Source organism: Pteropus alecto, unplaced genomic scaffold, assembly GCF_000325575.1.
Source record: "Pteropus alecto unplaced genomic scaffold, ASM32557v1 scaffold81, whole genome shotgun sequence".
Classification (NCBI taxonomy): Eukaryota; Metazoa; Chordata; class Mammalia; order Chiroptera; family Pteropodidae; genus Pteropus; species Pteropus alecto.
The window spans coordinates 20,596,642-20,614,157 of record NW_006433378.1 but is presented as its reverse complement, the minus strand read 5'-3'; the positions used below and the strand labels follow the sequence as shown (position 1 = coordinate 20,614,157).

General features: G+C 42.3%; 1 protein-coding gene across 1 annotated transcript in view; it reads left to right on the top strand.

The window, feature by feature from the left end:
* The window catches only part of TIAM1 (T cell lymphoma invasion and metastasis 1), a 327,269-nt gene that overhangs the window by 239,422 nt on the left and 70,331 nt on the right, over positions 1–17,516 (top strand). The window contains 5 exon segments of the mRNA XM_015586534.2: positions 3,713–3,937; positions 5,861–6,046; positions 10,913–11,059; positions 13,437–13,511; positions 16,042–16,212. Coding sequence (XP_015442020.1) covers positions 3,713–3,937; positions 5,861–6,046; positions 10,913–11,059; positions 13,437–13,511; positions 16,042–16,212 — 804 coding nt within the window.

The following is a 17,516-nucleotide window of genomic DNA, read 5'->3' as shown; positions in this document are numbered from 1 at the left end:
ATTAAATAAAAAAAAGTACAGGATTGGCAGAGATTGGGTTTTATAATAAATTACCCTGTCATCCCAAATTTTTCTGAGCTTAAGTTTCTCTGACTATACAATGCTCACCTGGGCCCCTTCTAGATGAATATTTTTCCTTTGTGTTTTGAGTTTTACTTCTTGTACTTAGCAGAGCTGGTATCAGGAGTTTGAGATCTTTCCATCTGTTCCTCAGATATTTTGTCAGGGTTGTAGGTATTTCCTTTCCTCGCTGCACTAATTAGGGTGGCAGAGTTTGGGGACAGAGAGTCCTCACTGAGGCAGAGATGAGTGAGGAGCGTCTTGGGGAGGGGAGTGGAGACGGACCTTCCGCTGAGCACTGAGTGCCAGGTGCCTGTACAGGACACCTGTCCTGCTGAGTGCCACATGCTGGCTCTTCATGGATTTTATCTGAAACTCCCCCACAGTGTCCTTTTAAAATGGGTGAAAACGCCAGCTTGCCTCAAGTCGAAAAGCTCCGTGTTTCCATTGAGTTGTACATGCAAAGAGGAAGGCATGTGAGTCTTTTCGCAAGGAATCAGCTGTTCATCAAATAGTGCCAGGCACCGTGGGGCCAGAGTGATGCTGAAAGAGCCGTGCTGTTTTGAACTTTGTTCACGATCTTATAGGGACAACTTTGAATGAAAAATGAAATCTGAAGTATAACATTTTGAGGATAGTTATAGAAAAATTGCATGTGAAACATAGGGTAATGTATCTTGGAAGGATTAAAAAAAAAAAAACCTTCTAATAACGTATACTATATACCCAGAAAAGTGCACATTTTGATGATGTTTCACCAGTTTGACACACGCATGTCACACCCACGTAACCAGTACCCCGAAGCAGAGCACGGCCTGTGCCCAGAGGCTCCTGTTTCCCTCCCCCACTCTCACCAAAGAACTGCTCTCTGACTTCTTCAGTGTGTATGAGTTTTTGCCTGTGTCTGTACTTCACATAAATAGAATCCTACAGTCCGTACGGATGTGAGTCTGGCTTTTCCTCGGTGTTATGTGTGTGAGTTATCTGTATGGTGGTGTGTAGTTACCGGTCTTTCATTCTTGTTGCTACAGAGGATGTCACTGTGCGGTTAGACCACTCTTTACTCATCCATTCTCCTGTTGACAGGGGTTTGGAGAGTTTTTAGTTTTGCCCGTTAGGAATTGTGCTGCTGCGAACGTGTCGGTTCATAATATTTTCATGAGCACACGCATGCCTTTCTGTTGGGTCTGTGCACAGGGGTGCCTTTTTGGGGTCGCAAGGCAGTGCCAAGTAGCTTTCCACAGCAGTTGAACCAGTTCGTTCTCCAGCCGGCTTCAAGTACGAATTCTGGTTGCCCCCTCTCTTAGCCGACGCTTGGTATTTTCTTCTTGGAAGTGTTTCTTTTAGAAAAGAATTCTTCCTAGATTGTTTATCCATCTGAGCTGATCCCTTCTCTAATAAATAAAAAAAGAGGGAGGAATAACCCTACCTAACAAAATACCTGCTGGTGTTTGAGACCTCAAGAGACTGCAGGTCAAACACTCAGGTTGCACTAGGCAGGCGCAAGCATCGTGGTTTTACCAAATGTGAGAGAGTCTTCAACTCCGCTTTTCTTGAGTCACTTCAAAACAATACGGGAAGAGAAAATGTAAGATCATTACTTTCTAAGAGGAGATTAATATTAAGAATTTGAAGCTGAATCTTTAACTTTTAAACAGCGAAAGGAGGGTGTGGGTAGGCGAAATGGGTGAAGGTGGGCAGGGGCTGCAGGCTTCTAGTTAAAAGATGAATAAGTCCTAGGGATGTAATGAAAATAAGAATTTTTAAAAGATGAATCTCATATGCAGACGTGATCGTTTCCCCCTTCAGTTTCTCTACCTACAAGTGTTTACCTTTGAATTCCAGTGTCTTCATCTCTTCTCTCGGTCTCATAAACTGATGCCATGTGCTTTTCAGGTGGTTCTTAGGCTGTTTCTTTATGAGAATGTGTAGTGTATAAGTCTTTTTTTAGACATAGGTAAATATTTTGTTATAAACGTAACAACCACTGGATTGTTTAGGTTGGTCCAGCGTGCAATGGCTCCTTTGGCAGACACCATTTTTAATACTTGATGCAGTTTTTTTTGTGGCAGGCAAAACTGATAAGATTCAGAAATAATATCTCGATACCTGCGGTTGTACCTTGACTTATATTTCGGTAGCCAGCATAATGCGTGGGTGGGGTCCTGATAATAGAATTTTGTTTGAAACCATCACTCAAATAAGTTAGGAAACTAAGACGATGCTTCAGGAAAAAAAAATCAGTGTGTTTCAGGCATGAAAAATGATGTTGGCAGCTACTTGTATTTAATTTTGTTTGAAACCATCACTCAAATAAGTTAGGAAACTAAGACGATGCTTCAGGAAAAAAAATCAGTGTGTTTCAGGCATGAAAAATGATGTTGGCAGCTACTTTAGTATTGAAGTGGCGAATTAACCCTTTCTTAAGCTGAGCTAACTTCTGAGCGTTTATTAAACTCCTCTGGGCTTAAGGGGATGCTTGGCGAAGTGTAGCACCCCTCACACTTATAAATACTCACTGACAGAGTTCGTAAAAAGTTACTAATAGCACGTTACCGCACATGAACGGTCTTCCCCTTTCGTTTTCAGAGCACCCTGAGTCACAGCAATCCCGGTTTGAGATGTCCTGCCCATCGGCAGGTGTCACCCAAGGTTTTCTTTATATCCCCCTTTGACCCGGCCATTCTTAGCTGCTGGAATGCTGCTGGGCGGCCTCTATCCCTAGATACTCCCAGGTGTCCCCTAAGACAGTTTCGCTTCTGGCCGCCTTGAACTCCTTCCCCAGCCCTAGTTTTGTCATTGCTGCTCGACTCTGGGATAGGACCTTTGGATGTGGGTTGCAGCGGTTCACTCAGGGCGGGGCCGTGGCGTTCTTCTTGGCCGATAGTGTCTCTCTGCCTCACTCTCACCTTGGAACTGACTGGTCCTCTCTGGAAACTGACCTTTGCTTCATAGCGACCCTTTTAACTAGAAACCAAGCTGTTTGTGTAGAAGTTTCCCATGTACAGATATCTTAGTTCGGGCTGCTGTGACAAACTAGCATAGATTGGGTGGCTCATAAACAATAGAAATTTATTTCTATCATTCTGGAGGCTGGAGCTCTATCGGGCTGCCAGCGTGTTGGGGTTCTGGTCAGGCCTGTTGCCTCATTCATAGACGGCATCTTCTAGCTCTTTCCTGACATGGCAGAAGCAGGGGCTGGTTAGCTCTCTGGCCTCTTTTAAGGGCACAGATCCCCTGCACGAGGGCTCAACCCTCATGACCTGACCATCTCCTAAAGGCCCCACCTCCTGACACCATCCATCACATCAGGGGTTAGGGTTTCAGTGCTTGAATTGGGAGGGTGGAGAGGACAGGGACATAAACGATTAGTCCATTGCAGCAGATGAGTTCAGTTGGTATATTGGGTGAGCAGACGTGGTGGCTTTATTCTGGACAGCCCTTGGGGACTGGCGATGGTGGTGTCCGACCCAAGACTGACTGACTTGATTGATGATCTGACGGAGGAGGTCAGAAGGGTGGGCCTCCTTTGTGGGGTTTCCAGACCTGTCACCTTGACTGGTAGCCCTAGCCTGTCTGGAAGTGCACTGGTTCATTTCCACTAACCTGCGAGGTGGCTGTTTCTTCTTGTCCCCCACCTGCCCCCTTACAGACCACCAGCCAGACGGAGCTGGAAAACTGGATCACCGCCATCCACTCTGCCTGCGCAGCTGCGGTCGCTAGGCATCACCACAAAGAAGACACTCTCCGGCTCCTGAAGTCAGAAATCAAAAAACTGGAACAAAAGATTGATATGGACGAGAAGATGAAGAAAATGGGTGAGATGCAGCTGTCTTCAGTCACCGATTCAAAGAAGAAGAAAACTATATTAGATCAGGTAATCATTCTTCTGTGGTTAGACGTGGGTGAAATCGTTAGGTCTTTCAAGGTTTTCTGCTGTCTCAGGAGCCCGAAACTTCATCCGTTACCTCCTTGTCAGCCTGTCATCCTGGCTGCTGAATTCTTTGTTGTGACTGTCAGTTTTCCTCGCCCATTGTGCGCCATTGATTGTTATGAGCTAAAGGGAACAATATCACATTGAACGGAAGACAAACATCTAATAGACGAGCCTTCCGCTCCTGCTGGTGTGCCGTTCTCGGCACCTGTGTAATTGGAAAGTCTGCACTTTCGTTCCCTGTGTTATCGGGGGGACTTGGAGCTGTGGTGGGGGCCCATTCCTGACCCCCTCAATAAACTTAGGATTCTAAATCTAGAGAAGGTAGAGTGCAATTTGAAAAGTGCGAATGCAATTGCTGTCGGTCAGCGTAAGTATATTTCATGCTATAAAGGAATGATTGAGATAATAGAGGACATTTGGGCCTCGTCTTCAATTGTTTTCAAGTCAGTCAGAGCCACCTAGTAGTGCTTTGAAACTTTGTCCTATTATGTGAACAAATGTCTTTTAAGGAATTTGAATAATGAACAGTTGATGGCATGTGTTTCTCTCCCTCTATATTTTCCTTCTATACTCGATGCTGTATATATATTTTAATGGAGGCCAAATTCATAGAGCATAAAATTAACCAATCCATGGCATTTAGTCCATTCACAATGTTGAGCATCTATAGCCTCTATCTAGTGCCAAAATGTTGGCATCTACCCCAAAAGGAAACCATACCTGGTAAGCAGGCTCTCCCTTCTGCCCCTGGCATTCTGTCTCTATGGATTTACCAATTCGGGATGTTTCATGTAAGTGAAATTGCATTACACGTGACCTTTCGTGTCTGACTTCTTTCACTTGGTATGATGTTTTGGAGATGGGGGGTCCACATTGTAGCATGTGTCAGGACTTCCTTCTTTTTGATGAGACTTCTTTCACTTGGTATGATGTTTTGGAGATGGGTCCACATTGTAGCATGTGTCAGGACTTCCTTTTGATGGCCGAATGCTATTCCACTGCATGTATACGCCACAATTTCTCCCTTCATCTGTTGATGGACATTTGAGCTGTATCCACTTTTGGGCTGTTGTGGGTAGTGCTCTGAACATGTGTGTGCATTAACACTGTATTTTAAGTCAAAGTAAAGAGGTAGGTGTGAACCATTAATCATTATCCACATCACCAAGCCTTCGCGATGGGCCAGACTCTGTACCGAGTCTTATTCTTACATTATCCAGCTTAAACATCTCATCAGCCTTAGGAGGCCAGGATTATTTTGCCATTTTGAGAAATGTGGCGATGTACCCTATGGTCGGGACCACCTAGTCCAGAGACTGCGTCTCTACCACGCAGTGGCTTCCACTTCCACCCTGTACCCTCTGCCATCCACCTCTTCCCAAAACCTCTTGGTCTCTTTGCCTCAGATCTTTAATTCACCTCACTTTTCTTCTCTTTGTCTTCCCATGAAAAGCCACCTCTTGGTAAGTCATATAATTCTCCAGCGCTGAAAATCCTACATTTTTTTTTACTTCTGCCTTGGGTGTATGGTCCAGAGCCTGGAGCTGATGGACCTTGTACTACCTGCAAACATAGACCTGTGTCCTTCTACCTGTGGGAGAACACAAAGCAGCTAACGATATACTTCCTATGTATCATTCAGAATTTATGGCTATAGATCTTTGCAGGAAAACACGTAAGTTGTGAAAACAATAATATTTGACATTCTCTTACCTAAGACACTTATGGTACCTGTCGTTTCTCCCTTAGGATTAAAATCAAGACCTTTACAACGTATACATTTGTAATATTTGTGTAGGATAAAATTAACGCTTGTTTCCCCCTTTCCTCACCATTTTTCCCCCTTTATTTTCGTTGTTGTAGATCTTCGTTTGGGAGCAGAATCTTGAACAGTTCCAAATGGACCTATTTCGTTACCGGTGTTACTTAGCTAGCCTCCAAGGTGGGGAGCTGCCAAACCCCAAAAGGCTCCTTGCTTTTGCAAGCCGACCAACGAAAGTGGCAATGGGCCGTCTTGGAATCTTTTCTGTATCATCTTTTCATGCCCTGGTGAGTAGCAGATGATGTAGTTTTGAAAAATATTCATCTTGACTGTTAATCCTCAGCAGGACTTGATAAGAGCCTCTAAGGTATTTTTCTAGTTTGCTGCTGTGTGTGGATTTCTGATGTGTTCTCTCTCTGCAGTGGATGCAAATCTTCCTTTGACTCTATTCCAGAATTGATTACTTAAGCCTCTCTTGATGGGGCCTAAGTTATTGTGCTAAGAAAATATGAACGGTATTGTCTTAAGAGATCTCTTTGCATGTAGTGTTTATTGATAACTTATGGCATCTTTGGATGGGTTCTGTTTTAACCCAAATACATATTTTCATATTAACTTTATAGACATGGTAAGTAGAGAGCTCTCTCATACATAAATGTGTGCTCTCTCTCTCTCTCTCACAAACACGTGGAAACATGTACGGTGTATATTAAACCCAGATCTCTTTGGCGATCTCTCTTTACATTTTATTTTCATCCTAGTTTTCATGGCCATAAACACCTAATGCATTAGAGGAAAACGAAGACCTTTTATGACTTAACCAGCCCAACCAATGTATTTGCTTGGGGAAGAGAATTTTCATCTGACCTCCAGAGCGGCAGATTGTATAGTTGTGTTGTGTGTTTGCAATCTGTAATTTCATGTACTAGCTAAATTGCAAACAGCTTTATCTACTTTTGGCTCCTTCTCAAAAATTGCTCTGCGAGTAATACGGTTTTAGTGTGTTCAAGTCAACACCCACTTAAAACGTACTGCACCTTAGCACATTTGCTGTGGAATTAAATGTGAAGTCTCAGGTTCCAGAAACTGCTTTGGAAAACCTTAGCTCTGCTGCTCTTGGCTTGCCACGTCAGCTGTACCCATCAATTGAATTCGGAGCTGTAATTCAGTCAGAGGCATTTGTATTCTTTATAAATAGATTACCATCATCATTCAGATAATTAGGGTAGATTTACATTTTTAAAGAAGTCTTAAACCAATTTCTGGAGTTATTAAAACTGGCATCCTGATTTGTTCTGCTAATTACAGCTCAGCTCTCGGTTTCCCTGGCTACCACCTCTCGGTATAGCTATCAAGTCCTATTTTTTTATTTTATTTTAGTGGTGATGGGTCAAAGTGCTGTGATGAATAAATCTTGCAAGTAGTTTTCAGTTTGTATCTCTAAGACTGTTCCTCTCAGACCTGGACACTAATTTGTAACTTAGCCAAAACTCAGTTTGCCTGTTCTGCAAAAAAGTTGAGACAAATTCGGATTTACCTCCTTGTAAGAAGGTAATAATCGAGGGGGCATTTTTGTTAAGGTGATGCCAGTGAGGCAGTATCAGTGTCAATATTAAATCTTGAGCATCCAAAAGGTCCTTTCCTCTTACTGGGCTTGATACATTTTGAAGGAAATACTTTTGCTGTCTACCTAAAACTTCTGTACTTTAATTATTTCCTTCAAAGCCATAGAAACTAACCTCTGAGAAAGGGAAGTAAAAGCCCCACTATATTACCCTTCTATCTTTTGTCTTCGGACCTTCTAATTTCCTTCATCTCAGAATCTGTGATTTGCGTGTCCTTTTCTTTGGATGAGCTGGCCAACTGGAGACGGCAGGTGGGAGGGTTAGTAACGCTTTGAGATTTTTTTTGGTCAGTGATTTTAAAGAAAAATATTTAATTCTGTATGTACAGCTCTCTGTTCCTTTGTTTTTTGCTGTTGTTGTTGTTGTCAGTGATGCACATCTGTGTGTCTGTTTTCCATGAGGGGTTTCACTGCAGACAGAACAAGTTAGGCGAGCCTGTCCGGCATCCATTCCTGTTCACTATTCCTCTGGGCAGGGAATTTTACAGTCTGATCTATTGGATATTTATTTTTTCCTCCTCTCATTGTCGTTTGACCCCAGGGAATTTTTTTTCCTCTGGGGGTTGAAGTATTCTTCAATTTAGCCTTTGTCCATTTTTCTCCCTCCTTTTAAGTGGGGGGCTCAGGAGAAGGAGGTGTGAGGGCGACAGGGCTTGGGGAAGATATTTGAGCTGTAGTTTAAGCAGCCTTCACCAGGAAGGCTTCCCATGATGCCCGGTGATTTGCAGTAATTAACTGAAGGGTCCCCGCTGTACTCTTTGAAAGAAGGTTATCATTGTTCGTGTTTGCACAGATGAGCAGAATGATAGAGTAATCAGGTTCTGGCCACAAAGGGAGGCATTGTCTGGGCAAAGATCACTGAGAAACTCATGAGCTCTTGTCCAGTCGGGCTTTTGCCAGCTTTTTTTTTTTTTTTTTTCTTTCTTTTCTTTCTTTTTCTTCTAAATCCCTTTGCTCATTTTGAGTCATTATTGTCGTGGGGATAGCAGTTCCGTTTGCAGTTTACAAGGCCCCCAACAGTTTAGGGGAGTTACTATACGAACCTTAAATAAAGTGCCATTTGTTAAACAGACTCTCGGGTCAGCTGGTAACTGAGAATATTTATGGTTGTTTGAGATTCTCTTCTAGGCTTTGCTTTTCTAAAATTGTAAACAAAAGGATGACTGTTTAATTGTTAGGACCGTGTTATGTAGTATTTCTGTGTTTGCTTTTTGATGTTTTTTTAATTTATTCATTCAACCAGCACATATATTTTTGTGTGTGTGACACGTGTCAGTTACTATCTAGGGTTATGGCAGCAAACAGCCCAGAGTTCCCGTCTTATATTCTGATATTTTTATATATAATAGAATCTTACAGGAGAGATGGATAATATATAAGCAATTAAATAAGAACAATAGATACAGATATTGATTGATATGCTATGAAGGAGGAACACAGAGTAATATGTGTATGTGTTTGCCTGTATATGTTGCATGTGTGTGTATCTATGGATCGATTTAGCTATTTATAAATGGATATATCACGATGGGACCAAATGCACATTTTTTTCCTCTAGGGTTTTTGCCTTTAACACCATTTATTCACTGGTGCTTAGCCTCATTTTCTGATGATTGGCTTACCTGACACAGACACTGTCATGTGAGCACAGGTGTATGCCAGCACTTTATCATTGATTCCTTTTACAGCCTTCGTTTACCTTTAACTTAGAGAAGGATGAAAATAGAGGAAATGCTTACATAGTTAACGGAAACATGCGCCTTTCGTTTTGTGGTTTTCCTTCCCCACAATACCTGGAGCATCATAACTGTGGATTGGAGCGCTTGGAGTTTTCTCACCGCTGTCTTGGATGCCAAATTAACACAGGCCATGATCTAAGTTTTCTTACCTGCTAAGCTGAGAAAATACAACACCTCTCAGCTTTCTCATCTTCTTGTTTTTATTTGGGGCCAAGACCTTCCCCCTAATCCCCTTGCAGGGAAGCTGTTTTGATTTCTGTTTTTATTATACGTGGAGGTTTTTGCCAGTCTGCTCACCCGGCTTTTCAGGGTGTTTATCCTGTTAATACTGAAAACCCCAAAGAGGCCTGCCTTCCAACCAACACGCTGACTGCTGAGGAGGCCCCTAGTGTACCCAACAGTATTTCACCCCCGAGTTGCTGCCAGTTGGCAGCTGTCATATTGGGGAGTTGCCCGTGTGGGAATCTGTGACAACAAGTGAGTTCCAAGACATTCATCTCCAGCCACAAAGAGCGGGTGGGGAAGTTTCATTTCAAGTCTGACTCGCTACACATACTCCTGAAAGGAGAGCTCGTGGGTGGCTTATTGAGACATCCTGGCAGAAGTTCCCTTAGGTTCCTCATTCCTGAGACTTTGCTTGCAACCTGTGGGATAAAGTCTAAGCCTGAGTGTTTGCCTGGGATGCACGTTATGGAGTCTTCACAGTGATCCAGCGTCTCCTGGAGCAGTTATCACAGTGGCAGTTTTAGAGTTGGAGTGTTGCCTTCGCAAATAAATAGTCTAGGTTGCTGGGACCTTGCAGATACCTCAGTGGAGTTTAGTTGATGCTGCTGCTGCTTCTTCCTCCTCCTCCCTTCCTCGTCCTCCTCCTCCTCCTCTTCTTCTCCTTCTCCTTCTCCTAGCAAAATACCTCAACATGGGACACGCAAGGCTAATAAGGTGGCTTTAGCATCTTCGTAGACCCAGGATTCTTCTGTCTTGTTCTGCCATCCTTGAAAAGATTTCTGTCTAAATGTCTCAGACCAGCGAATATATAGGCCTTCCTGTCATCGGGCAGGAGGAAAGTGAAGGATAATGGAAAACCTCCTCTTTTTGAGGATGATTGATTCCTGGAACTGTAGATAAACCTTTTACTGAATTCTCATTGACCAGAACTTAGTCATAAGCCCATGCAAAATAAGTCGACTTTGTGTGGCCACATGCTCAGGTAGATTTGGGGTTTCTCTGATTGGGAAAAGAGGAAGACTGATATTGGAGGACAACTATTACTCCCCTAATAAGGAAAATGATTTTATGAAATTCTGAGAAAACTAACTAGGAGAGATTGGTAAATTTAGACTTACTATGGAATCACAGGAACCAAAGTGTGGTGTCTCACTATTTTTGCCAATATTCAAGCACCATTTTTTCATTAGAGTGAAGAAACAGCTCGGTAGCACGTGGGAGAGAATATCAAGAAAGTATGGTTAGTTTGAGTTCAAGAGTTCAAGCCTGTGACTAGAAGGGTATCTAATTCTTAGAAACATAACATATATATCCTATTACTAGTTTATGTATTTTTACTGACAACTTCAGGCAATGATTGTGTTTGTCAAGTTTTCATTTACATTTTGAATCCAGGAAGGGCCCTCAAAAGTTCTAGTGTGTACGAGTCAAGGATTAAATGCTTGGGTGTTGGGCGGCAGGTAGAGGAGCGGTTTTTGAAGGGTGAGACTCGGTGGGGTCCTTGACGACCAGGTGTGTGGTCTTGACACATCTGTCTTGCTGATGTCCCCCCTTGCTGTCCTCAGGTGGCAGCTCGCACTGGTGAAACTGGAGTCCGACGACGTACTCAGGCCATGTCCAGATCCACAAGCAAGCGAAGGAGCAGGTTTTCTTCTCTTTGGGGTCTGGACACTACCTCCAAAAAGAAGCAGGGACGCCCAAGCATCAATCAGGTAGGTACCAGGGGGGACGAAAAAGCAAGCACAGATTGCTTCCATGGCTACCTCACTTTGGGATGCGCATGTGTGTGTGCATGTGCATGTATTCACTGACACTGAGTGTTATTTAGAATCAACTAGTTGACACAAAGATGTTAGTTGTGGTAGATGCTTTAAATAGATAATGTATACGCCTAACATTGAACTCTGCTATTAGTCTATCACCAAGCTCCAGTCTCCCACCTGCATCCTTTCCAAACCCTGGTTAATTACAGACCTACTGAAAGTGCACAGTTTATCCCGAGTCTTTCAAAAAAAAAGCAGGGTTTGATGATGAAGCCAAGTGGGCACCTGAGCACAGAATCTTTTCAAGCTGCCTCTGGCGCCAGATCAAGGGCAGCCTCCAGGGGAATCTGATTGTTTCTTTGCCCTTGACTTTTTGGGGTTGACGTTAAGTGAGCAGCTTCTCTGCCTACTGGTATGAGGAAGCAGAATCGGAGAGTGCTCATTCAACACCAAGACTCTCTACTACCCAGGTACTAGGGCTGGAAGGGGATCTCAGCACCTCCTGAATGTCGGGCCTCTGATAAACCAGGTTGTGACCTCATCAATTTTACTCTTTGACTAGCCAAGGCCACTTTACTGCTAGAATTAACGTCTAGGAAACATTCTCTCCATTGTCGTTGTCATCCTTCTTTGGCTTTGAGAAACGAGTTTGCCCCAGAACTGCTTCAGCGTTTAGGGACTGAAGGAACATAGGGATCTGTCTTTCGGAGAGGAGAATGTCAAGTACACGGGCTGCAGTGGCTAGAAAGTGCGGCCTCGGGCATTCTTGAGGCCATGATGACGACTACCGATTCGACTCGTTCACTCTGAGCCCTTATGCTAAGTGAGAAGAGTTCGATTGACCGACTCGATAAAGAGATCCCTTATTATTTGTTCTGACAATACTAGCCATTAGTTTTCTGAAGGACTGAAATGGAAGAGAGAAATTAAACCTAAGCTAATGTACTAATAAGTCTTTCGCTGACCAGCACACTCATCTACACCCGGGGTGTCTGTGTCCTTGACGGGCTCTGAAGGAGATCAGGTGAGCCTGCTGTGGTTCTGTGGTCTTTGGGGAAAGTAGAACATTAAGTTTGCTACCATGAGTTTTTCTTCTCTATAAATCGAAGTAGAAATCATTTGAAGGAAAGCCATTATTTCATCAGCTAAATCACACTAGAGACGTGATGGCCCTTGATTATACCTGCAAAAGGGGGGCCTTCGCCATCAGCATTTCTACCCTTTTTTTGAGGGGTGGTGGTGTCAGTTGTTATGCATCCTATGTCATTGCAGCTGACTCAGATCACCGCTAGGTATATGTGTCAGGATTTCGGTCAGGACTTCCCAGTTTGCAACTCGGTTTGAACTTCTCTTTCATCAAAAGCTTTAGTTCATGTGCTTCTAATTCTTTCCGCTCCAAGTCATGTTACAGCCCATTGCTGCTGAAATATACAAGCAAATTTAAATAAATCTAAGAGAATGTTTTCACATTTTTTTAAAAATCAAAGGGCGATGTCATATCTTATAAGCAATTCTTGTTATTCTCTCTTAAAGTAAGAGTTATTTTAAAAAAAAAAATGTAGTGCTTAGCCATAAACATACCAATAGAAATGTACTTGATTTAGTACTTTGAAATGGACACAAATTGTATGTTTTTTTTTTTTTTTATCTCATTTGCATTGGGGCAAAGACTTTTTCTTAATCGGTTTATTATCCTGACAGTACATGCTCGTTGAGAGCCAATATATAAAATTTCTCATGTCCACATGGCTAAGCACTACATTTTTTTTTAAAAACATGACTATCCAGGGGCATCATTACCCTATTATGACTTTAGTTGTATCTTTAAGTTAGCAGGATTCATTAAATTTCAAAGAATAGACAAATTGCTGTTTTGTATATGAAAAAAGAATTTTCTGTGGTGTTATAGTTAAAAATATATAAATGTCCAGTCTCAATTTCTACTCAACAGAGTATTAAAAAGCGAACTGATTATTTTGGCTAGATATCTGATCCAGTAGATGAGCCTAGAGCAGAAATTCTACATCGTGAACAAATCTAATTCATTGCTTTTATAAGTTCATTTTTTTAAAATTTAGGTGAATTCTCCAGATCTGAAGGCAAACGGTTTGTTTTTTTTTAAATTGTCAAAGATATGGGAAGTGATCTAGATAGAAGAACATGATCTGTTACCGTAAAACTTACTACCCGCGTTAGGATTTGATGTAGGTGCATCTGAAAACTAATTTCACGTTTTCTAATAGCCATGCCCATTTTCCAGTCCCCATCCCATGTTTCATTTGCCCTCTTGCCCACATTTCTTAACGCGATACTTTTGTATTTGCAGGTGTTTGGGGAGGGAACTGATGCTGTAAAGAAGTCTTTAGAGGGAATATTTGATGACACTGTTCCAGATGGCAAGGTAAAAATAAACGCATGTTTCTTTTCTAAAAGTACCACAAGTACATCAACATTGCACAATGCCATAGTTTCTCGGGATCCTAAAATTAACTAGACTCAGTTATTAAAAACTGAAGTGATCAGTTCTTTAAAGTTATGTAACAGGTCAACAAGAGATAGAAAAGCATTTTATGCTTAAAACTTGATTACCATTAGAACATTCTCCTGCTGGTATAGAATTTTCATGACTTATCATTTGAATGTGTTAAATTTCCCTCCAGAATTTAAGAAAAGATTGGGGTTCTGGGGAGCTGAACATTTTATGCCATTGCTAATTCATTTTATATATAACTTTCATTCCCAAGAGGTGAGTTTTTTTTGCCCTCCCTCTCTGCCCAAAACATGCAATTTTGCTCCCATTTATTCCAAAGACTGTTCTGATAATAAGTTCTTTAAAAAAAAAATGCATTTGCCTCCCAAGACAAGTATTCGATTAAAGATTCACAGACTTGGCTCAATCTTGTGCTTGGACTTACAAGGGGTTTTCAGATGGCTCTGATTGAAGACCCATGAAGAATATTGATTTTTTTTTTCCCCTGGGCCGCTTTTGTCTAGCCTCTAAGTTAATGGACAATCCCGAGTTTTAAGTCCGACCTACTGATACGAACAGCCTCTTTGTTATGGGTGTTCTGATGTTGATAACGTGACCTTGTATGATCCTCTGGTTCCTAGACCCAGAATCAATATGACAGAAGTCAGTGCTCAGTTGCCATGCAACAGAGTAGCGGTGGTCAGCAGTGGCTCAGACCCCTGTTGTGGATGGAGCTGAGCCTCTGAAACCAGAGTACCGTGCCGCGTCCTGGCTAGTGAAGGGCAAGGAGAGAAGAGTGGCCTTGGGTCAGGCCCGTTCTTCCTTTCATATCCAAACTACTCCTGGATTGTGTCATCATGGATACAAAAGCGGCTGTCCTTGTAAATACCCATCCAGGACATTCTCTTTGCCCACCCGTCTGTTTCGGATGAAATTAAATTGCTGTACCTGTTGCATTTCAGGTATCGTTTTTGGTGTTTACGTAGCCATTTCTGAAGTTAGCTAATTCATCTTGCATATCATTATTAGTGCACTTTTAATGTTGGGATTTCCTCTCCACGCACAGATTCTGGAAACTGCAAAAGTTTTTCCATTGATTTCCGTGCTGCTTTTTTGTTTGTTTGTTTTTCCAGGGTAATTCTTCATCCTACTTCTCATTTAGAATGCCTCGTTCCCAAAGAGCAGTTTAGATGTAAAACTTCGGCTGATCTAGTGCTAAGGGGCGTTTATTTAACGTGGCATGTGGGGACAGAATGGGACGATTTCAATTCTAGTTAATGGGATTTAGGCAAGCCGATTGCTTTTTGACAATTCCTATCCTGGGGTTCAATTTAGCTGTGAAAACACCACCATTCAATGGTAGAACTGAAATTGTCTTCTCAACTGAATTTAGTTTAGTAGCCTTTACAAAAATATTTCCCCCATTCTGGGATCTGTTCTTTCACATATGCAAGTTGTTATGGTACCACTTCAGCCTTTGTATGAAATTTGCCGCTGCTTATAATTTGTTGGTACCGGCCTTATACATAGACATGTATTTACCTATCAGTGGCCTGGTTTTAAACCAATAATCAAGGCTTATTACTTAGCATATATTGAGAATCAATATTGTTTTTGCCTTGCTGAAACCTAACATAATTCTTCCTTTGCTTATTTCAAAGAGATTCGGCTGTTAGTATTTCATCAGTCGATGGAGTGTTTTCTGTTTTAGCTGTTTAACTTGCTTAGATATAACCCAGCTGCTGAATATGTACATAAGACACATTTTCTCCCATCCTTATGACTTGGTGCTACTCCCTGACCCTTGGTGCTACTCCCTGATCCTCAGAGTGATGTAGGGGATTGAGTGATGGCAACAGCCTAAGAAGTTCGTAAAGCTCATCCTTGAAGTTCTCTAAACCTCATCTGGGAGATGGAGCTGTCTCTCTCCCAGATTTGTGCCAGAGGTCAAATTCAAGCACGAAAATGATACTACTTGTAAAAAGGTAGTACTAGAACCTCATCTTTTCTGTAAAAATTTCCTTGGTGCCTCACTATTGCCTTTGAAACAGAGCTCACATAGCAGACATTCTCGCTGTAGGAGTTCTCCATTCTAAATTCGAAATGCGTTTATGAAGGAACTGATAACAATACAGCTGAGTGGAATGGATGGCCCACTTCTTTCTTGCTTTCTTCCAAATTTCAGTACCCACTCATTCATGCAATACCCACCTGTGTGTGTCGTGGACCCTGTGTGAGGTCAACTACATATCTGAGAAATTTCCCACCCTTCAATAAAGTAATTTCTTCCTTGCCTTGAAGATTCTCCTTTGTCCTTCACCACCGCCATAACTTCTGCTTTGGTTCTTTTTCACAGGAATAGATAATCCCTCTGTGCGATCTGGGGATGGGGGCGGGGGGTGGGTCTAAGATCATTAGAGACCAACTGTTGCTGCTCTGCTAACTTTATTGCTTTTTGCAGAGGGAGAAAGAAATGGTCTTACCTAGCGTCCACCAGCACAATCCTGACTGTGACATTTGGGTCCATGAGTATTTCACTCCGTCCTGGTTCTGTCTGCCGAATAATCAGCCAGCCCTGACGGTCGTCCGGCCGGGAGACACTGCCCGGGACACCCTGGAGCTGATCTGCAAGGTATGAGGCTCCTTGGGATTGTTTCCTTGAGAAGTGCGGATGGGATGGAGGAAGCTTCTCAGGCACATGTGGCAACTCAGAGGCATGTGGGAGAGGAAGGTGCTTTAAAGCACACCTCCATCTCATTCCAGAGCAGCTTTGGTTTCCTTTATGAAAAGATGCATAACGAAGTGAATTCTTCATCTTTGGGAGGAGAGGAATTCTTTTAAGTAGCTTCTTTCAATATTTCAGTATTTGATTTATAATAAGCATATTATATGCTCGTGGCAAAAATTTTAGAAAATTTAGGTAAAGAACACAGCAGACAGTTGAGGCCACTCTTTCTCACAAGATCTAGAAATAATCACTGTAAACCTTGTGGCGTTTGTCCTTCCATTCTCTTCTACACACACGTGCGTGTTCACACACACACACACGTGCGCATATTTAATGGTGTCGTATTCTGTGCAGTGTTTGTAACTTGCTCCTTAACAGTAACTCATACACTATGGCCCTTTTTAGGGTAGGGAAAAACTGAGGTAGAGACAAGTTTGACCTCCATTATGGGAAATTCCTCTTCCTTTGACCACATAATTAGCATCTTTTGGAGAAGGGGCACTGACAATGATTGAGCTCACTTTCTCTACCCTCACCTTTAGCTGCAGAAACGTGTCAACCTTTTTCAAGGTGAACCTGGTTTCATTTTTTATCCCCCAAGGGTGGTCAGATGAATGGCTTCGAGTGAGAGAAGGGAAAGAAGAAATAAAGGAGTTTTTCTTGCATGCCCGTTTTTACTTTTACATAATTAATAGCACTACTAGTCTTATTTAGTCGTCATTTCAAGTCTGAGAAAGAGCTGATACTTCCTCGTTGTACAGACGGAGAAGCTGAGGCTCAGGGACTTAGGCACATTCCTTGCTGGAGTTCAAATCACAGTCAGTCAGTTGCAAAGGAGGGACTGAACCCACATCGGTTTGCTCCAAATGTGGGTGTGTCCCTGTGTGCCAGGTGGGCAGTCACTGGAACTGTCAGAACCCGGGTCAGTCATCAGGAAGGACAATCCTTAAGAAAGGTCCACAAAGTATATCCTCATGGGAATGAAACTGTCTTCTCTGGAGTGACTAAAGGAAAAACGGAAACCTTTTCTGTCATAATTTTGTCCTGGAAGAGGTTGGATGGATGGATCAGTGACATTTTTAGGATCTCCTTCAACACAATGGCTCATAGATACCAAGTCACTTTCACTACCTCAGCAAGTACTTCAATTCTATAATTCTGTAATCAGCAATTTTTGTATATTTTTTAAACAAGTTACCAAGGACTTT